General features: G+C 36.6%; 1 protein-coding gene across 1 annotated transcript in view; it reads left to right on the top strand.

Annotated features, from left to right (window-relative positions):
• Window positions 1-21,607, top strand: part of Spag16 (sperm associated antigen 16) — an 848,530-nt gene that overhangs the window by 49,811 nt on the left and 777,112 nt on the right. Inside the window, exons 7-10 of the mRNA XM_051154139.1 lie at window positions 2,374-2,491; window positions 10,924-10,990; window positions 17,057-17,101; window positions 18,335-18,444. Coding sequence (XP_051010096.1) covers window positions 2,374-2,491; window positions 10,924-10,990; window positions 17,057-17,101; window positions 18,335-18,444 — 340 coding nt within the window. The remainder of the gene's footprint in view (window positions 1-2,373; window positions 2,492-10,923; window positions 10,991-17,056; window positions 17,102-18,334; window positions 18,445-21,607) is intronic.

The raw sequence follows: 21,607 nt of genomic DNA, 5'->3' as shown, positions 1-21,607 counted from the left end.
GCTGGTTCATCACATTTACCTGCAATTAGGAAATAGAGAGTAAACAAGAAGAGGGGCCAGGCTAAAAAAGCTCTAGAGTCAAGCTCCTGAAGATTCCCCTGCCTTCCCTAACAACATCAAGATCTGGAGACCCAGTATGGAAATTTATGAAGCTATGAGTTACACTTTACACTTAAATTCTAAGATATACCCTTGTCCCATGGGCTTCCATCTCATAGTACTGAATAAATTTTTTTGAACTTGCTAAGGTGCCATAGTAGCTAATATTTCTAGCACTGTTCAAAAGTCCCAATTGGCTTAGAACTCAAAGCATTCTCTTTAATGTGAGGCTTTATAAAATCAAAAAAGGCACATATTTACAAGATATAATGGTATGGAGTAAATAGTCCCATTCCAAACAGGAAGAATGGTGGTATAACAAAGTATCACACCAAAGCAAACTAAAACCCAGTAGGGCAGATGGCTGACCCTTCATGTGCTTATCTGGTATCTGGAACTTGTGATGGAATTTTCTTTACTACAAGGGTCTTGAGTAGCCTCGCCCTTGGGTGTCTGCCACCTGCAGCACATGTAACTTCTCCCTGGCTCGGAGCTTCATCCTGTGCCTACAGCCTCAGTAGCTGTCCTGAAGTTTTGGCATCTCCAATATCCGAAGGCTCACACTGCAGTGTACACTTACGATATTTTTATACAAAGAATAAGCATATATGTAAAAGAATACTGATCACTAATGGAATGAAATGCAGTTACCAATATATGGTACAGAATAACCTGAAAAGCATTGGGCTTAGTGAAAGAAAAGAACTTTTGGTAAGAAAATATTCTGACACGAAATATACAATCCCAGAGTTTCTGGGATGTTAGGAATACTACTATATTTTGATAAATATATGATCTTAATCGATATGCATATTAATCTAAACTTCTAACTCTGATACTTGGGATCTATATGTTTTACTTTATATAAAATATCCTTCAGTAAAAATTAAAGTATAGTTTGAAGGCATTTTGCAATCAAGCAAAATTTTGAAGGTGTTTATACTAAGTAGTATTATCTGTTATGACACATTATTTTCAGCATTAGAGAAATGGCCCCATACTTAAGAGCATGTTCATAGTACCTGAGTGCCATTCCCAGGACCTATGCCAGGCAGTTTAAAAGCATGTGTAGCTCTCTATCCATGGGGATCCGATACCCTCTTTTGGTCTCTTTGGATACCTGCACACATGCAGGATACAGACACATTGACACATTAATTTAAAAATATATTTTATATTTAATTTTCTTAATATGACATTAATCAAACATGTGCTCATGTATCTTTTTTTGGTATAAATGAAACCTCTGGTTTCTTGTTATTCACATATTGTTTGCACTTCCCTGTTTTAAAAATTTCAAAATTTTGTTATTTACTTTACATCCCAGTCGTAGCCCCCTCCCTCCTCTCCTTTTTGTCCCGCCCTCCCTCCCTGTTTCCCCTATCACCTCTCCTCTGCTCCTCAGAGAACGGGTGCCCTACTCACCCCAACACATCAAGTCACATCATGACTGAATGCATTCTCTTTCTCTGTGGCCTGGTGAGGCAGCCTCGCCATGGGAAAATGATTGAAAAGCAGGCAACAGAGTGCATGGGGGGAGTCATCCCCCAGTCTCCTTACTAGGGAACCCATATAAGGACCAAGCTGTCCATTGATTACATCTGTGTAAGGGCCTAGGTCCAGTCCATGCATGGTCCTTGGTTGGTGCGTCAGTCTCCACAGGCCCCCCTGTGCCCTGGGTAGTGGGATCTGAATGTCTTCTCGTGGAGCTCCTGTCCCTTCTGTGGCACTCCTTTTTTTTTTTTTTGAGAATTGTTAATTGATATAAGAATATTTATCACTTTTTAAAATTTTGATTTCAGTTTTTGAAGCAAGGTCTCCTGCATCCCAGATTAAGTCTTGAAATAACTATATGGCTGGGACTGGCCTTGAACTCATGGTCCTTCTGTCTCCACCTGTGGGTGTTGAGATTACAGGCACATAGTACTGTTCTTTCCGGCAGTATATACTCTCTAAATTTCAAAGAACTGCAACAGTCATGTGAGTGCACACTTGAACACAGCAAAAAGTGCTGCTGGTAAATAGGACAGTAGGTAAGGAAAATATGGTTTCCAGTCTGTATTCACCCCTCACCCAAACTAGACTGAAATTACACAGGAAACAGCACTCTCTGTTTCTTAGCCCTGCCATGCTGACCTTTACATGGCTACTTATTTTTATTCATAAGCACACGAAAATTGGATGAAAGAAGAGAAAAAAATATTAGATGTTAGATGAAAATCACTGATTTAACGATTTTATTCTGATGATGCAGCTGGCCTTTTACTTTTATAGGCTGAAATTGCATTATGCATCTTACGAACCAACTATAAGGGTGTTACATGAGAAGCACCATGCTTTACTGAAGGAGAAAATGCTGACATCCTTGGAAAGAGACAGAGCTGTTGGGAAGGTAAGGAAAGAGGCAGTCAAAGCTACATTGAAATAATTCTTAACTGTTTCTTGTTTATTGTGTATATGTGTACATATATGTTCATATGTGTGTTTGTGTGTATGAATATGTGTGCACAAGGACATGTATGCATATGAAGGCCAGAGGACATCATGAGTCATTTTCAGACATGTTGTCTGCCTCATTTGAGACAGGGTTTCATACTGGGTTAAAGCTCACCAATATGCTAGACTGCCTCATCAGTGGGTCTTAGGGACTTCCCTGTCTCTATATCCCCAGTGCTGGGATGACAAGTATGTACCACCATGCTGTGCTTTTTATGTGGGGTGAACTCAAGCTTTTAGGGCAAGCAGTTTGCTGTTGCTATGACTGCTAATCATTCACTTTTATGAGTAGAATAATGGTTTTGGTTTTTAGTTAAGTTTTAGAACATTGTCCAGAAATTTGTGTACAAAATTTATTTGCAAACATGAAGAAAACTATCTTATCTATTAAAAACCTATAATGATTATTATCTGATTAATTAACATGTAATTGAAACATGAAATAATAAATTATTAAGGTACAGTTAGAAGAAAATGCTCAGCCATTGTAGTAGAAACAAGAACAACCAAACAGGTTAAAATGTGAGCTTTGACAGCAGTACATAACAGCTTCAGGTGAGATATGTAGGTGATACATAGATTTTGAGAATGACACCTGGTCTAAATGTACATGCTCCAAGGTCCTAAAATGTTGGACACACATAGTCATCAAAGATTGATTTGGGACAGTGCCTCTAAGTTTGCTGTGTCCCACCAACTGGCCTTAATGGTGTAGCCTCTCATGGAAATATGCAATGTTGAAACAAGTCTAATCAAGAGCTACTGAAGAATAGTGAGAAATAGAGAAGGTGGGGTTTCCAAGACTGGAAAAAATATTGAGCTTCCTTTGTCCTTAATTTTTATAGGGTATTAGCAGAAACTGGACAGAGGCTGAGGTATTCTACTGAGTTTGGTAATTCTTGTCCAGAAATTTGTATACAAAATTTATTTGGAAACATGAAGAAAAATTATGTATTTAAAAATCTATATTGACTATTATTTAATTAATTAACATGTATCTGAAACAAGAAATAATAAATTAATAAGGTTGTCATGGGCCAATGCAGTGAACAGTCCACAAGCTCTCTGCACCCTCAGGTCTAACCAGGGAGTGACTTTGTGCTACTTGAAATCTGCACATCCAGTTAGTGGTGGTTGAAGAGTACCTCTATCCATCTTTGATTTTGGACTTGCTAGTAACTGACCTTGACTTTGCCTATGTGTTGCTAACTGTTAATTGTACTTATCTCCATGGCTTGTGAAACTTGGCATTTTAGTTATTGGGTGAATTTTCTTCATTTATACTGAGTCATACCATTTCTTTCTACCTGAAGTGTTTTTGTATAGGCCTAGGGCTTTCAGGAAAAACTGTTGGCATACAATTTAAGAAAAAGAAAGCAAAACGTTGACATGCCACCTTAAAATGCATGGCATGTTGTTAAAGCATGTGTGATGGTGACTATGCTGAATAGTCTTCGGTTGTTTTCTGTACACTTTTTCTTTTATCTAAACTCAGAAGCTACAAAATCTTTCATGATAGTAATACAATTCATACAACATTATTAAAAAATTAAAAATAATGTTATTTTTGTGTTCTCTTTTAAATTTTTAGCCTTTAAAATGTAGAACAGCACTGTTTCAATGCCTTTTGTAGTTGGATTTTAATTTTGTGTCTTTGAATGTTTGAATTATATTGTAAGTAATAGTGAAGAAAATATGTGTTCTAATTATTTAAAATTTCACCACATGTGTATGAAACGCTAAAAGCTTCATCTCCTTGATTCTTTTCACATAAACAGCAGTATTAGTTACTTTTTCATTGCTTTGACAAAAGGCTCAGAAAGGAAGGAAGGAAGGAAAGAATGGAAGGAAGGAAGGAAGGGTTTCTTTAGGTTCAGTTTGCAGGTGCAGTCTACCATGTCAGGGACGTCATGAACAGGAGTGTGAGGAAGTTGCTAACATGGATCCCCAGGCAGGTAGCTGAGAGAGATGACTGCTCATTCTCAGCTTACTCCTCATTTTTATTCAGCCGAGGACTCCAGGCCTTGGAGTGGTGTTGCCTGTGTGCATTCAGTGTGAGGCTTTCCTCCTCAGTGCTTTCTATCAATGGCCTCACAGACTTGCTCAGAAGTGTGCTTCTGTGGTGATTCCAAGTCAGTAAGTTGTCAGTGAAGACGAGTGCCTGCAATTTGCTTACTCTACCCTGGGCTCTTGATTTCTGCTTCTGCCACCTGAGCAGAACTGGTTCTGCTGTTGTCTGCTGTGTGACCAGGGTAAAGCTATTTACCTGGAAACATTCTTCTGTTCCTTGTCTCTCGCACGATGGTGGCTCCTTAAGCTCATTAGTGGCCGTGTGAGCACATTTAGGTCACACATACAGTCCGCAGGTTTCAGACTTAATTACCGCTTTATTAGAAAAAGATAAGAATTGAGATTGATTGTGTAAACCTGGGTAGTTTGTAAGTCAGTCCTGCAAATATTCAGGTCTTTTATATTTGCTTTGTTTTTGTTTTTTCACGTAGTAAATAGGGATGAATCACTTACCTTTAGGACCAATATGTTGTGAAGTTAAAAGATGGTTGAAAATTAACATAATTTTATGAGTCAGGCTTTAATTTTATATACTGTGACACAGATGCACAGCAAATAGTTATCACTATGAAAAACTGGTTTTATTTGTTCTTTAACCCATAGTCCTGCTGAAAACAATAGATAACCTATTGGCTAGAGACCATTGGGTTCCTTCTCTGTTAACACAGCCTCTTTAAGTTTAGCACAGGGTGTATAAAAATGATATTAAGTGCTTAGCCTGAATTGACTCTCTGTTAAATTTCTTCATTTTTATGTTGATATACATTGTTCCATGTGGTTCTTTTGAATGCAAACACACGGAACACTGCTAACTCCATGATCTCTGCTGTAGTATCTGTGAGCATGGATATCCTCTTTTTTTTCCAGGGAGGTTGTTATTGCCAGATGTTCCTGGTCTAGTATTGAAAATGACACCATGCTGAGTCTGGAGAGATAGCTCAGTAGTTAGCAGCATTTGTTACTCTTGTAGGGCTCCCAGAACCCATGTGGTGGTCCACAGCTATTCATTAATCCATTTTCAGGAGATCTTATGCCTTTTTTGACCTCTCTGGGCATCAGGCACACAATTGGCACACATACATACATTCAAGCAAAAATACATACACATTAAATAAACCTGAAATAAAATTATTTAGATGTTGCCAGTTCTATGTATCTCTACTGAAGTATGAAGAGGATTGAATGTAGAGTTTTTGAGCACTACATGAAAGGCTCTATAGCTTTCCAGTGTAATACAACGTATGAAACGTCTCCAAGGCATGTCTGCAGTGAGAGCTTTGGTTTCTTTAAATACCCAGTTATGTTATATGTTTTTGTCTAAGTCCCAGTTGTGGGCTATGGGACTGCTTCAGTTTGTCCACAGCCATTAACTATATTGCCTCCTGCACTAACAGGGAATGGTCTTTGCCAGATGCAGATAGTTTAACTCTGGGGACTCTAGAAAGGAGATAAATATCAGAGCCCAGAGAGAGAGAGAGAGAGAAGGGAATACTTCAAAGAAGAACGTAACCACTGCTTCCCTGTTGCTGCACCCAATGGTGCTGGTTCATCCGGCTGCTATTTTTGCTTTTGTGTTTGCTATTGCTAGCTTGATGGTTTGAGGAACTTCAGGAGATTCTGATGACAAACTTTGGACTTGCCCCAAGGAATAGAAAGTTACTAATTGGTAGAAAGTAGCCTATAGGTCTATGCCCCTTTTCCCATCAAATCTTCTTTCTTTCCTACCTAGTTTTGGGCGGTTAGAAAGAAATAGGGAAATTAGGGTTGGGATGGAGGTAGAGGTATAAGAAGCCAGTTAAATAGCTTAATTAATTAATTAATTAATTAATTAATTAATTAATGGTAACGCAGATCAGTATTCAAGGCTGTTCTCTGAGGAAGTAGAAGTGTATGTATTTTATTTGGAGAAATTTCAAACTACCTGATTTGTTGGTCCTTTGCTTCAGATCAAACCTTCCTTCTCCTGTTCTCATGTATAATTTTTTCTTTTTGTACGTCTTTGTTCTGTTGTAGGGACTATGTTTCCATAGTGTTACACACTGAAAGCCATTCTGTGCCCCAGTTTGTCTCAGCAATCTTTAACCTGTTCTTATAGAATAATTTGTGATGTTTTTGCCTCTTGATTTTAGAAAAGAATCTGGATTTGGAAAATACTGATGGAAAATACTAGAGTTTATTTCTTGATGTTGGAAATGGAGCAATTAGGATTTAGAAATAGGTTTCTTCTTTTAGATATAGATTCTGTTCACAGTTGGAGACTCATTACAGTCTGAGAAAGTCATATTTAAATAGATTCACCAAGAACAAAGTTCATATTGGGCATCTGATGACTTTTCAGATAGATGTCAATGCAAACTTATCCTTGGGATAATTTCTGTGCTATACATGATTGCTCACGCCAACACATAATATTCAAACCCATAATGGGTCAAGTGATTGAATAAGCTTATGCAATAATGTCCCTAACACAAGTCCAAGAAAGGTTGTATGAATATCTATTGTCTATAGTAGGAAGGAGATAATTTATAATTTGTTGAACCCAAGTTACTAAGTGGCAAAATGACTGTCAGATATCATACTGTTAGTGTTTTTGAGCCAATTATCCTAGTCCACAAATTAGAGAAGAAAATGCTGTTTTAGTCTTAAACATTCTCCTGGAAAGCAAGCCATGCATGCTTTCAGGGACTGAACCTCTTTAGCTAGTTTTAACACAGAGACCAGTCTCCTGCCAACAAACCTTTTCCTGTAACAGCCTGAGTGTGTGGCCATTGATCAATCATCTGACCTGAACCTATTTGTGTGTCCCATCTATGTGGATAAGTGTAACTCAGAATTTAGAAATTTTGAGCTATTCAATTTATATCTTAAAGAGTGAAAGTATATATTTACTAGATAAAAATCTTCTACATACATGCTTTTAAGTTTCTTTGGTACATAATAAACATTAAACTGATTCTTTTAAATTTATTTAAAATTTAAAACACAACCTTACAATTCTAATTGCTAGTTTTGTAAGTTTATGGAAATATTTATATAATTCTAAAAATTCATAAAGTAAAAAGTACATAAAGTAAAAGTATATAAGTATGATGGTTAATAGTCATTTTCCACTTGATGATATTTACAGTTGCCATGGAAACACACTTCTGGGCAGGTATGTGAAGGTACTTCTAGAAAGGTGAAACTGAAAATAGAATAATAAGGCCGTGGCTTGGAGTCCAGGCCTGGAAAAAAGGGCATAGCAAGATGAGCACCAGAGTTTGTCTCTGTGACTAGCTGTTTCCTGCACCTGCCATCATGTCTTTCTATCATGAGAAACTGTACCCTCAAACTGTGAGAAGAAACCTGCATTCCCCATTCCGTAAGTTGCTTTGTCATGTAGTTGTCAAATCAACAAGAAAAGTACCAACTCAGATGATTGGTAGTGAACAGTGGGGGTCATTGCCTTGAGAACCCTGACCAGGTGGTTCCTAACAAGCTGTGAGACTGGGTTCTGAGAATAATGTGGAGGAGTTTTGAGTCAGAAAATACCCTGAGTGCCAAAAGTAGAGTTTAATAAACATCCTAGTAGCTCTTAGGAAGATAAGCATCTTGAAAAAAAAATGTAAGTAATATAGGCCCAGCTCATGATATTTCAGAGAACAAGGAGTCTATCAGGAATGAAGCTAGAAGCAAGTAATGTTAAATTATGGTAAAGAATCTGTCTGAGTTCTGCTTGTGTCCTATGTATGGAAGAGAGGTTGAATTAAAAAGTAATGGACCAAGGTGTTTGGCAATAAAAATTTCTCCTTAGTAATTAAGATGCTATCTCTGTTCTCACCTTGTCTGCCAATTTAAATTCACCCACAGTCCTTTCCGTAACAAACAATTTTAGTTGAGATTGTTGAGATTTTAATGATGACAGAACTGTACAGAGGAGGAGAAGCTGTAGGCACAGAGTAGAGTCTACCCAAAAGAAGCTATGTGTTCTATAGGCAGCCCATTGAGGTCCAGATGTTTCCACCACTAGCCCTATGCCTTCAAAGCTCTCAGTAGCCAAGTATCCAAAAATGGAGTCACATTTCTCATTCTAAGACTCTGTACTAGTTAGTTTCTGCCAACCTAATACAAGGTAGAGTCTTCTGGGAAAGGGAGACCCCAGCTGAGGAAATGTCTACATAAAGCTGACTTATAAGCAAGCCTTTGGTATGCTTTCTTGATTCATGATTGATGTGGGAGGGTCCAATTTATTGTATGTTGTTGCCACTGGGGGACAGGTGGTCCTGACAAAAAAGGTAGGTTAGCAAGACACAAGGAGCCAGCCAGTAAGTAGAGTTCCTTCATTGCCTTTCCTTCAGCTCCTGGTTTCCAGTAACCACTTAGACCTCCTGACCTGGCTTATCTAAATGATGGACAATAACCTGCAAGCTCAAATAAATATTTTACTCTCTAGGGTTTTTTGGGGAGGTGTTCTCTTGCCTGTCCTGAACTCTCTTTGTAGACCAGGCTGGCCTCGAACTCACAGCGATCTGCCTGCCTCTGGCTCCCAAGTGCTGGGATTAAAGGTGGTGCACCACCATGTCCAGCTTTAGGTAGTTTTTGATCATGACGTTATCATATCAACAGAAACCTAACTAAGAGTCCATCCAGAAAGATTCTAGTGTTGTAGCCTATAAAAGTTTGACCAACAAGATAAATAATAATGCAAAGTGTAAAATAAAGAACTGTAGTCTTAAATTATAAAAATGATTCAATGAATAATGTGTGTGTGTGTGTGTGTGTGTGTATGAGACTGAGAGAGAGAGAGAGAGAGAGAGAGAGAGAGAGAGAGAGAGAGAGAGAGAGAGAGAGAGAGAGAGAGAATATGAGAGAATATGAGAGAATAAGAGAGGCAAATTTCTCATAGAGAAGAATCTCAGATGGCATAAGTGGACTGTATTTCTTTCAGGGAGGTGGATCACAGCAATTCAGCAGTTCAGTAGTTAAGTGTTGGGTATACTTAAACAGTTGTGTCCAAAGCCACAGTAGCTATAGGGGAAAGGAACACCCCACTTCACTACAGTAAAGCAATCTGACAAAGTGCCTCTGCCTGGTACCAGGGTTAATATCATCATCTGCCTTGCTGAAGGCAAGTATTTGTGCAGTATGTATGCTACAAGTAGCACACATAATAAAGAGAAATAATTCCATTTCTCTTCTGTTGGTGCCCTCCTAAATCTTCCAATTCTAGTTTAACTACAGGGGAATGAAATTGTTCCATATTCAAGGTCATCCTGCAGGGCACTTCCAACTAGTACTTCCCAAGCACTCAAGGGATTTAAGATAAGGGAGCATTTCAGACACCTTTCAGTGCAGAGGAGGCTGAGTGGACACAGTGACCATATGTAAGATGGTTTTCTGTATGAACCCAGGAGGCATAAATGGAAACCAAAGAAATGAACTTTACTTCATGGTAATGTATTAATATTGGGTCATCATTTGTGAAAATGTGAGCCTGGGTGTAGGACACACTAATATCTAGCACTCTATTCGCCACTACTGTATATGATATTCTGAAAAGTTTATAACCCATTTCCCCCATAGCTTTCTATTAGTACCAATTCATTGGTTACAGTTCATCTGCTATTTTTTTTAGAAGTAACTGTATTCATTTCCAGTGATAGTTGAGAAATGTGTACATTTGTATGTAATTAAATGGAAGATATTTTATGTTTCAGTATAGTACAGGATGAGAAATTTTAAACTTGACTGTTATTCAGGGAATTTAAGTAAGCTATGCTACACAGCCAAAAATGTTCTTAATTATAAGACATAGTTAATAAAACAGAGTTTATCTGTGTTATAAGTAATTGTTATGGGCATAAACATAGTTCACATTTGTTTCCTGAATAATACTTATTCAGTATTTTGTAGATAAGAATAAATTACCTTAGTTTATAGGTATTAAGATAAATTGTGAAGAAATTTAAGTGGAGGAATGCCCTCTTTCAAAGTAGAATTGAACAATTGTCAAAGTTTCTAAAGAGATTCTTGGTTTAAAAAATTATGCTGTGATATACAGACTTCAAATGCTTTGTGTGGTGGGTGATTAATAGTTGCCAGTGGAATTGAATTTTAAGGAAAATAATGCTATCTTTCTACTAAAGTTTATGTTTGATGTTTTATAACTTAAAATTAATATTTTTGACATTTGCAATCAATTTTTAAACATTGCATTTTACTTAACACTTTAAAATAATTTACTATATAATGCCATATATTTACATTATTTGCTTTTAGATTTCTGGGCTTCAAGCAACACTGAAGAACATAAACATCGCACATATCCATGTCCCTGTAATTAAAGGTAAGGATATGGAAACCTACAGGAGAACTTTATGACAGGCAGATCTGGGTCCTGGGGTCCTCCTCAAACTAAGGCACCAGCCAAGGAGAATATAGGCAGTAAGCTTCGAACCCCTACCAAGACCTAGCCGACAAACAGGATATTCTCCACCATTGAGTGGAGAGTGAGATCTGACTCTCACACGAACTCTGGTGCCCCTTTTCTGACCACGTGCCCTGGATGAGGAGCCCTGGTGGCACTCAGAGGAAGGATAGCAAGTTACCAAGAAGAGACTTGATATTCTAAGAGCATATATAGAGGGAGGAGGTCTCCCTCAATCACAGACATAGGGGAGGGGAGAATGGGAGAAGTGGGAGGGAGGGAAGAATGGGAGGAAAAAGGGGAAGGGCTAACAATCGAGATGTAATATGAATAAATTAATAAAATTAATTAAAAAATAAAGGTAAGGATATAATGTAATGAATGTTTAGTTTATAAATACTGACCTGATAATATTTCAACTTTATCCATTAATGCCTTTTTAGATATATTTAAGAATAAATAAAGATTGTGAAAATTAGTTTGTAAATAAACAGATAAATAGGAATTCTTGATGTTACACCGTACAGACTTATTTTAAATATAGGTAGGTTTTAGGTGATATAGAGAGACTCCAGGTTAGAGAGTGACGGAATTTCCTGGTAGAAGACTAGTCTTTTGCCACAGATAACACTATAACTAAGGGGTAGTTGAAGCTACAGATTTTAGGCATTGGCAAACATAAAATACAATTCACAGAAGACAAATGACTCAAAGAAAAAAATAGAGACTTAATTCCACAACAATGATATAGTGTATAAGAAAACTTCCTAACCAGGCCCCATGGAGATGGGTGCCTAGAACATGGCAGTCTCAGTGAAAGGAAAAGGGATATATTGTGGTTTCAGAGTTATTGAAACAATTAGAATCTGTTGAAAACGTCACAGTGGAGTTGAAATGAAGAGTGGTTGCTTCTGTGAGGGAGTTGAATATGGGTTCTTAGTTGATGCCTCCACAGGATTCCTTGAGTCTTGGCAGAAAGGGAAATTTCTCTATGACTAAGAAGAGACTAGAGAGTCTCCTCAACCGTGATAGGAGGGACTGCAAGGCTCTCTGTGCCCAGGGGACAGGCCATTTCTGTGTGTCTTGAACAGCACGCTAACATTTAGCATCTCATATTCTCCCTAAAAAGCCAAAGACTAAACTCACATATGTCTCATAGCAGACCGAGTTTGGAGCTGGATTCTTAGAAAGTTAGTGACCTGGACAGCTTAGAGCTTTACATAAATTTACCCAAAACACAATAAAATTGATCCTTGAATTTCAAATTGATCAGCCAAAATTTAACTGCTCTCTTAAAGAAAAGCCATCACCTTCAGATAAAGACACTTGCTCAGAATCTCTCCAGTGTGTCATTCCTCTGCCCAATTAATAACTGACCATTTGTATATGTATGGAAATATATGACTCAGAGTCAAGACAAGGGGTAATAAATGGAGGCCAACCTTGAAATGCTTCAGGTATAGAATTTAGTGGATAGAAAAATACTGAAGGAACATTTGCGAATGTGTTCAGGGACTTAAAGAGAAAATATATCAGTAAGCGACCAGACAGGGACTGTCAGCAGGAATAGAAATATCTCTGGGTACACAAACTCACACAGTCACATACCCTATGACACACCTATATAGATTCAGCAACAAATTGAAGTTATACAACTGGAAAATACAACAGCAAAATAAAAAATACATCCAGTGGCTGTATAACTAAGTCACTTGTTAATGTATATTTGTTAAAATATACTGGACAATACATTTGAAACTATGTGTTACTTAACTTGAATTACTTGTTTTAAAAATAGGAAAATGAAACTTTAAAATTTAGAAAAATGCCAGAATTAGAATTTTTCTAATATATTTAAAGGCCTAATGTTTCCAGAGGCCTACTCCTTGTATTTGATTAATAAAGGCTTAAAATTAACATTCTTAGTTAAGTTCTTTTCCTTGATTTTGTAGTTCTTTTCCTTATAATTTTATTGTCATCCTTTAATTGTTATATTTTATTATTCTGGTTTTGTATAAGATGGTAACTAGAATACAAAATTCATTCTTTTCTTTTTTTTCCATTTTGATTTTTGAGATAGTCTCTCTCTTTATGTACCTGACTGTCCTGAAATTCACTACATAGACCAGCCTGTCCTTGAACTCACAGATATCCACCTGTCTCTGACTCTGGTGTACTGGGATTAAAGGTGTGGACCACCATGCTAAGCCCAAAAATTCTAATTTCTAAACCACACAATGAGGGCTCATCCCTATATAATTAAAAATTTAAACTAATTAAGAAATTAAGAATTCTAATAACTACACATTTGGCATGCTTGGTAAAGTGAAAAATGACTCAGAAGTTCATAGCGGGAATAAGTAGCTTATGCTATAAGTAGAGTCCTGCTTGGTTTATACTTATAGCTGAACAGAACACAGGGCACCTCATCATATCCTCATGTAGTAGCCCAGGATGCACCCTCCATCATAAAGATTAATTAATGACTGTTTGCTGAGTTCTTTTTGTTGTTGCTCATGTTTTATGTTGGCGCATAGACAATATAGGCTCATTTAGAAGGACGTAATATTACCTTTCAAAATGTTTCTTTCTTTTTTTTTCCTATTTATTTATTTATTTATTTATTTATGGTTTTTTGAGACAGAGTTTCTCTCTGTAGCCTTGGCTGTCATGGACTTGCTTTGTAGACCAGGCTGGCCTCAAACTCACAGCGATTTGTCTGCCTGTGCCTCCCAAGTGCTGGGATTAAAGGCGTGCACCACCACGTCTGGCTTTTTGACTCTCAGTTACATGTGCTTTGCTTGTATGTATTCTCATATCTTAGATGTTCTCTAATTATCCTTCTTGGTTAAATTATGAGTAATTTCTTTAGGAGCATTATTCAGTTAATTCTTTTTGCAGTTATGTTTGGTATGTAGGGGAGTTGGAAATAGGCAGTATTAATATTATGTGTTAGTAATTTATGTTAGACGGAAGTATCCATGAATCGATGCTGAGACCTGAGCATATTCAGTTAACGTTGGTTGAATGTATGCATACATGAAAGATGGTTGATGAGCTTTAACATGGGAAGGCACAACAATCAAATTCCTATAAATTAATATTTCTTGCCTACTTGCTGTTTTAAAAGCCTTATCTTGGACTCCTAGACTCCTTAAGATATTTACTATAGTCATATAAATTCTGAAACTGCAGGTCATCAGGCATCACTACAGGAGTTGTCAGGAACAAGCATCAAAAGATAAGCCTGAAAATGTAGCCACAGGGACATGAACTTTGTTGGATAATAATGAACATTAATAAATACTACATGTGGTTATCCATGAATCCTACAAAGACAGATGCGTCTGAGCATCTCATTGATTATACAAATACTTGTGTAAAGAAAATATTTATATGATAGGGAGTGGAAATCATATTTGTATTACTAGATTAGAACGTGAGAACCATCATTTCTCTGCTAGTTTAGTGTATATTCTGCAATGTTTATTCTGAAAATATTGAATATTCTAAAATTTACTACAGTATATATTTTTTGTAATTTAAATATTTTTACTGAATAGCAAACAGGCAGTAATATGTCAGTTGCTTTCTTATGTTTATTTCCCATTTGTTCTGTTCCTCTTTTGCTTGCTTAGTTTCTTGCATTTTATTTTCCTTTAGAAAGTGATGCATCACGTGGTCTTAGTGCTGCATGTAATCTGCTCAGATTCCTGAAAATACCTGCTTGTGAGCTGAGTACAGTCCCATACCTCATTTTCCTTTTCCCGTATGGATATCACTGCAACATTTCTTTTTTACATATAAGACAGCAAAAGCTGGTACCCTGCAGGGTCATTGACACAGTTGCATGAAATAATATGTGTAAAATCTTTGTGATCTTGTGACAGTAGCAGTCATTCAGTAAGAGATAAATCAGATGTAGAAAATGACTATTGCTTTTAAACTATTGTCATCATTTTGAAACCTGTGGTCTTTGAAAAGTAAATACAGTGAAAGGGTCAGGAGGGGAAAACTTCCTTATGCCTCAGTGGGCTGTGACTGTTGTCCTTAACATGTTCCTGAAAGTTGGGCTCCCAAGTGTCTTTGGGACATTAATTTGCAGCATCACTGAAGGAGGACTGGCATTCTAGATAAATAAGTCTTTAGTGCTTTCTGACTACAGTCTCTTCTGTGTTATTATGAGGACGTTTAAAATTTTTTCTCTTTTCTCAATAACTTGTTCAGGTTAGGAAGCTTAGCTTAGGAAAGATACAATATGCCTACATAATATTTCTTGTTACCTCAGCAAGGAGCTCCGTGCACCCCCTTTCTCTTATACTCTCTAGCTTCTGTAAGACAGGGTGATGCACACTTGTAATCCGAACAAGCAAAGGCAGTGACAGGAGGACTGCAGGTTCTATGCTGGCACGGACTATACAGCAAGATAGTTAGTAAAAAACAAAAACACAAAAGAAAATAAAAGCAAAGCCAACCAACCAACAACCAACCAACGAACCAACCAACACCTCTTAGTTTGTATTTAATATACCTAATGGTGAATTCATAAAGATATTTTAAGGTAAAAATATTATGTGTTTTGGCAATACAATATACCCAGGCTTTCTGAACATAACCTTTTCTACCTTAGCTCTTCTACCAGTTCCCTTCTACTTCCCCAATATTTCCCTTCTACTGTCATGTCATTCCAGTCTGTTATGTCTCGTCTCTCTCTCTTCCTGTCTTTCTTTCGATCTTTGTCTCTGTCTCCCCCTCACCTCACCTTTGACCACTTACAAAACTTAAGGAAGACACGGTATAGTTGTCTTTTTTAGTTATGCTTACTTAGTTAAATAAGATAATTCCCAGTCTATCCAAAGTGCATATGAATATATGTTACTTTCCTATTATCCAGTCATTTATTGCTAGAAAACTAGGTTGACTCTCTGAGTTGGTTGTTATGACTGAAGCTGGATGGATGTGTGGGGTTCTACACAGTCTGGATTTGTAGGGTCTACTATTTTCAGATTTAGATTCCTTTGGATTAATAATAATTCTGTAGTTCTATTTTATATTTTTGAAGAACCTTCACACTGATTAGTATACTGGCTGGAATAATGTACATTTTAATCAGCAATATGTAAGGCTTTCTTTTTCCTATATCCTCATTCATATTTGCTGATTTTTTCATATATGTATTCTTATTATGATAAGGTGGAATCTCAGCATAATTTTGATTTGCATTTCAGAGATGGCCAAGGAGTTAAAGATTCTTAGATATATTTTTTGGCCACTTGTACTTAATCTTTTGAGAACTGATCACTTCATTAATTTATATACTAAATTTTTGTCTATTGTCTTATTTAAGTTTTGAACTCTCTGTATTCTAGATATTGTATGTTAGATTCTCCTGTTCTTCAAACAGTTCATTGTTGCCTTTTCTGTGTACAGCTTTTAGCTTTATGTCATTTTACTTGACAACTCTTTCCAAAAGAAAATTAATGTGTGTGTGTGTCAGCTTCCTGTGTCTTGTAATTCCTGGGCTTGGAATCCTTTTCAGACAGGCCTTGCCCATGTCCTCAAGATGTTTTTCCTCTAGCAGTTTCAGAGTTCATGTCTTTTAAGGTTATTTATCTACTCTGAATCGATTTATGCACAGAAGGAAAAGACATGGCTCTTGTTTTTTATTTGTTTTTTTGTTGTTTTGTTTCTTTGTTTTATTGTTTTTGTTTTAAGAGATCTTTGGCATTGAAATTATCCAGATACTTTTATCTTTGTAGTTTTTTCTCTGCCGTAAATCTAGTCTGTAATTCACAGTATTGAGTTGTCTGTTTATATGGTAGCAAATATACCCTTATTAGTTATTTTAAATCAATAAGATATAAAACTCAAGTCATATGTACCTATATATGTAAATCAATTAGCTATGGAGTGCAAGTCATATCTATCTATATGTGTTTGTAGAGAGATGTGAATGCAAATGTCTTTTCTTCTTGTTCTCCTTAGGACTTCATGAGACTGCTTCTACCTCAGAAGAGATGGGAGACATAGGTATGTGTATTGCCATGAGGTCATCTGTACCTTTCTACCTGTTCTCAACACTGAGAGGCCTAGACAATAAAAGTATGGCACCCTGAAGACATTTACCATTGAAAAATATTGCCATTAATTATTCTCAATACTTTGGCCTTATTCAACTTTGTTTATAAGCACACAGTCTTATGATATATGAATTTGAACATGTTATGATTGGACACTGATTCCATTCTTTGTAGGTGTCTCACAATTTCATTTATTAACCTTCTAAAGTAATACCACCTTTGACTGGTTGAAACCCAACTTGAAGCACTTTAGAGTGTTAGAGTATTAGTTTAAATTTCATATAATTTAAACTCATCTAAACTTTAGCATTCATATAATAATGAGATCTTGGTCAGTATATGTTAGTCATAACCATGCTTTAGAAAATTAATGGATGGGCATTTTGGTACACACCTTTAAGCTCAGCACTTGGGAGGCAGAAGGAGGTGGATCTCTGAGTTCAAAGCCATCCTGGTTTACATAGTAAATTAACAGGCCAGCCAAGTCTACAAAGTTAGACCCCCTCCCTCCCTTCATCTCTCCTTCTCTCCCTTCCTCCCTCCCTCCATCTTTCATATTCTCTCTCTCTCTCTCTCTCTCTCTCTCTCTCTCTCTCTCTCTCTCTCTCTCTCTCTCTCTCAGACACACACACACACACACACACACACACACACACACACACGATGACACCATGATCATGAGTACTTGGTGCTCTTGCAGAACACTTGGACTTGGTAACAAACATCTTTAATTCTGGTTCCAGGGTATCTGATGCCTTCTTTGAACTCTGTGAACACCAGGCATGCATGAAGTCCATATGCACACAGCCACTTATATGCATAAAATAAATTTAAAAATTAAACTTTAAAAAATACATTTAGTGTGTGGGTATGCAATTGTGTGTCACCACACAAGTGTGGTGTGGAGCTTAGAGGACAACTTGTGGGAGGAGTCAGTTCAGTCCTTTCCCTGTGTGGGTCCTGGAGATCAAACTTGCTTGATAGCAAATGTGGGTAAACACTGACCTGTCTCACAAGTCCCAAAAATCATATCTTATACAGATAAATTTTAAATACTTTTATATTTATTAAAATACTTTTATATTTATTAAAATACTTTTATATTTATTAAAAGAATTTTAGTATAAGCATGTTTGTTATAATCATATCTTTTATAGGTAAATGTTTTGCTTTTATCTTGTAGTTAGTTATAGTTGTGAGAAAGAAAACAAGTCTGAAGGGCCTCCTCCAAAATGCCTTCATGAAGACAGGGAAGAGAATGGCTATAAAGCAAAGATGAAGAATGAAAGAAAGGTATGACATTTGCTTCTGATCCCATTAGCTTGTATTTAACATTCAGATATTTGCAGCAATCAATTCACACAGCATCAGCTTATTTACTAAAGAAAGAATTTAGAGTTTATTTATTTCTTGCAAGCTATTTTAGAGGGGAAAATGGGGCTTGGGCAAACAGCACTAGCAACTTGTTAACTCGGGTCACATATTAATTAGTGGTGAGGGCGACTCAGTGAGTCTCTGTGTACCCACCTCTCCACAGTCCAGCAGGCAGCACAGCTGCCCCCCGTTCTACCCACAGTTACCTCTGTCCCAAAGAAAAGGCAGTTTCTTTACCTGTGGTGTAAAAACTTTGTTAGTCTTCCTTTTAACATGCATAGAATTGTGCACCATTTAAGAATTTATATATTCAATGCATTGCTTTGTAACCAGAACAGTAATTAAAATCCTAAATAAGTGTAGAGTCAAATGAAAGAAATAAAAAAGAAAGAATGCAAAACATGTTAGAGGAGTTGTATTAGGTATTTTTCCTGGTACCGGCCTATATACAAAAAGGGAGCAATAGAAAGACATAAGAGATTAATGGCGGAAGGGATTGATTGCATCTGCAGTCAGAAAAAGGTGAGCAATGACGTTGTCTTCAGCTGTAATCCCTTCTTATGTGGTTCTGAACTTCATCCAGGCAGTGTGCTGCCCACATGTAGGGCAGGTCTTCCCACTGCAGTTAGCTTACTCAATTAGCCTCAAGGGCATGGGCATGGGCTGAGCTAACCTGGAAAACCACCTATGTGTGTGCCCGGGCTTGTTTCTTAGGTGACTCCAGATCCTATGAAGGTGCAAATTAACACAAGATACCATAGGAATATAATTTCTTGTTATTAAAATGACATGAAATTATTAATGTGGTAATAGTTTTCATATAAAAATGTTTGTTATTAGAGAGCACTGTAACATCCACATTTAAAAAAAAATTTAGATGTTATTTGTATTATGTATGTATATGTGAATATGTAGTTGTGTGGGTACCCATGCCTATGCATGGGACTTGGCCAGAAGAATGAGTCCGATGCCTTGATAGTTGAGTTTCAGGCATCTGTGGAGGAGCCTTGGCTGGTTATATGGTTACTGAGATCCTAGCTCTGCCCCTGCCAGTTATGCAGCAAGTGCCCTTAACCACTGGGATTGTATATCTCTCCCTGACGCTTACTTTTTATTGAAAATATTTTCTATTATAATAGCTTTAATAGTGGTCTACAAGAAAATATTTGTATAAATTCACCATATATCATATACGTACAGAGTACCAATTCCATTTTTATCCTTTGGGGAGTATGCATTGGAATCAGGTATTGTGTAAAATATCAGAATAAAGTAAGTAATAAACACTTTGAGTGTGTCAAGACTTTGGCGCAGTGCCCCTTGATGATCTTCAGGGTGGTGGTGCATTCTTCCATCATCACTATTCCTTTGAGGTAGTTTCAGTCTCTTCAGAACTTTTGGTTTTGGAGTCCTCATCTCATGGGACCGTTCTCCTCCTGGAATACACATGTGCCATGCTTAGTGACAATTGGGTGAGTCACTCGTTAACTCTTATAAGAACTTAAATTTGCCATGCAAGGCTGACATGTTATTTGACAAAACATTTTGAAAATACAGAACATAGAAATTATATATGAATGCACAGTTTATTTTCTTTGATGATGCATTACCACGCTTAAGGAAATACCTACATAATAAAAAGTTGAGACTTCAAAGAGACTGAATTATATAAAATGAATCTGTTTATTCTTTCTTCTCTGACCAATCATTTTGTTAATATTTAAATTGCATGTATTTATGATTATATAACAGTATATTTGTTGTATTCACTATAAATAGTACTTGTAGACTCTGTTAGAGAATTAAAGATGCATTTAGAGCATTTCAGTCACTGAGTATCATTAATAGTCATATCCTTATTATTGGTAGTTCTTGTGTTTGTTTCATAGTGCTAATTCTATTTTTAATAAATTAACAAGTGAATTCAATAACACACCATTTAAAGTTATTATATGTAAATGTATTATATGTAGAGTTAAGTATGATTTCTTGCAGAATTAACTATTTTGAATAGAGCCTTGAAGGGGTAAATGGGCCCAGAAACATGTCTTTTAATGAAACCACTCTTTCATACCTCGTTAGCTCATGCTCAGCTGCGCTTCTTACTAAATTTCTACATTGTTCCTTATGGGCTGTCTTTTTTGTTTCCTGAAGTATTTCCTAGAATAATTTTCAAAATATTCGATGGAGATGAATCATCTCAGTGTTTACACACCTGAAACATTCTCACTTTGTCTTGAGTTAATATTCAGTTAATAGTAGTTTATCAATTTAAATTAATTCTTTTTTTCACAGCCTTGCTATCTTAGATGCTGCTGCTGTTTGCTTTTAGTGTGATTCTCATTTTGTGTGAGAATAAGCAATGCTGTATGTGATGCAACATACTAATGCACCAATATTCTAAAAAGTATGATAGCGCTGTTTGATCACAGAACAGCTATATTTATATGATCTTGGAACTTTCCAGCTGATTTCTGAAGTACTTTTCCCATATTCCTGGATGAATAATTTTTTTTTGGCTTTGTGAGACTAATTAGTTAAGTCTGAAATCTTAATCACAAAATATGGCCTCAGATCAGTGACCTAGAGTTAGAAAACTGAGTGTCCAGTTTTAAGTGACATTAAGTCTCTGTGTTTTATGTAGAGTCAAGTCTCGCATGGTTTTGCCAAGAGCTTATGAGTCCACAGGGTACAGAGGTAGTGATGGCAGTGGTATGTGCTCCTCTTCACTTCCTTCTGCTTTAACTGGTAAGGTTGAAGTTGGAAAAGGATTTAAGAGGAGGAGAGAAGTTATGTTATTTATTTTATTTTATTATTTATTTTTTTACATACACATTTATATTATTACACACATATACAATAAACTACCTACGAAAGAAGAACCATCAAACAATCAGGAAATATATACATATTACGTTCATAGTGTGTTGGCTATTTGTATTTGGCAACGGTGAAGAAAACATCTTTCCTATCTTGGTGAGTCTAAGATTCTGACTGTAAATCAATATCTGTAATATCTCATCATTGCCCACTTAAAACATCTATCTAGACCTAAAAACATCTTAACTCCTAAACAACTAAG

This window comes from Acomys russatus, chromosome 12 (assembly GCF_903995435.1).
Source record: "Acomys russatus chromosome 12, mAcoRus1.1, whole genome shotgun sequence".
Classification (NCBI taxonomy): Eukaryota; Metazoa; Chordata; class Mammalia; order Rodentia; family Muridae; genus Acomys; species Acomys russatus.
Note: the sequence above shows the minus strand (reverse complement) of the source record. Positions and strands in the feature narration are given on the sequence as shown.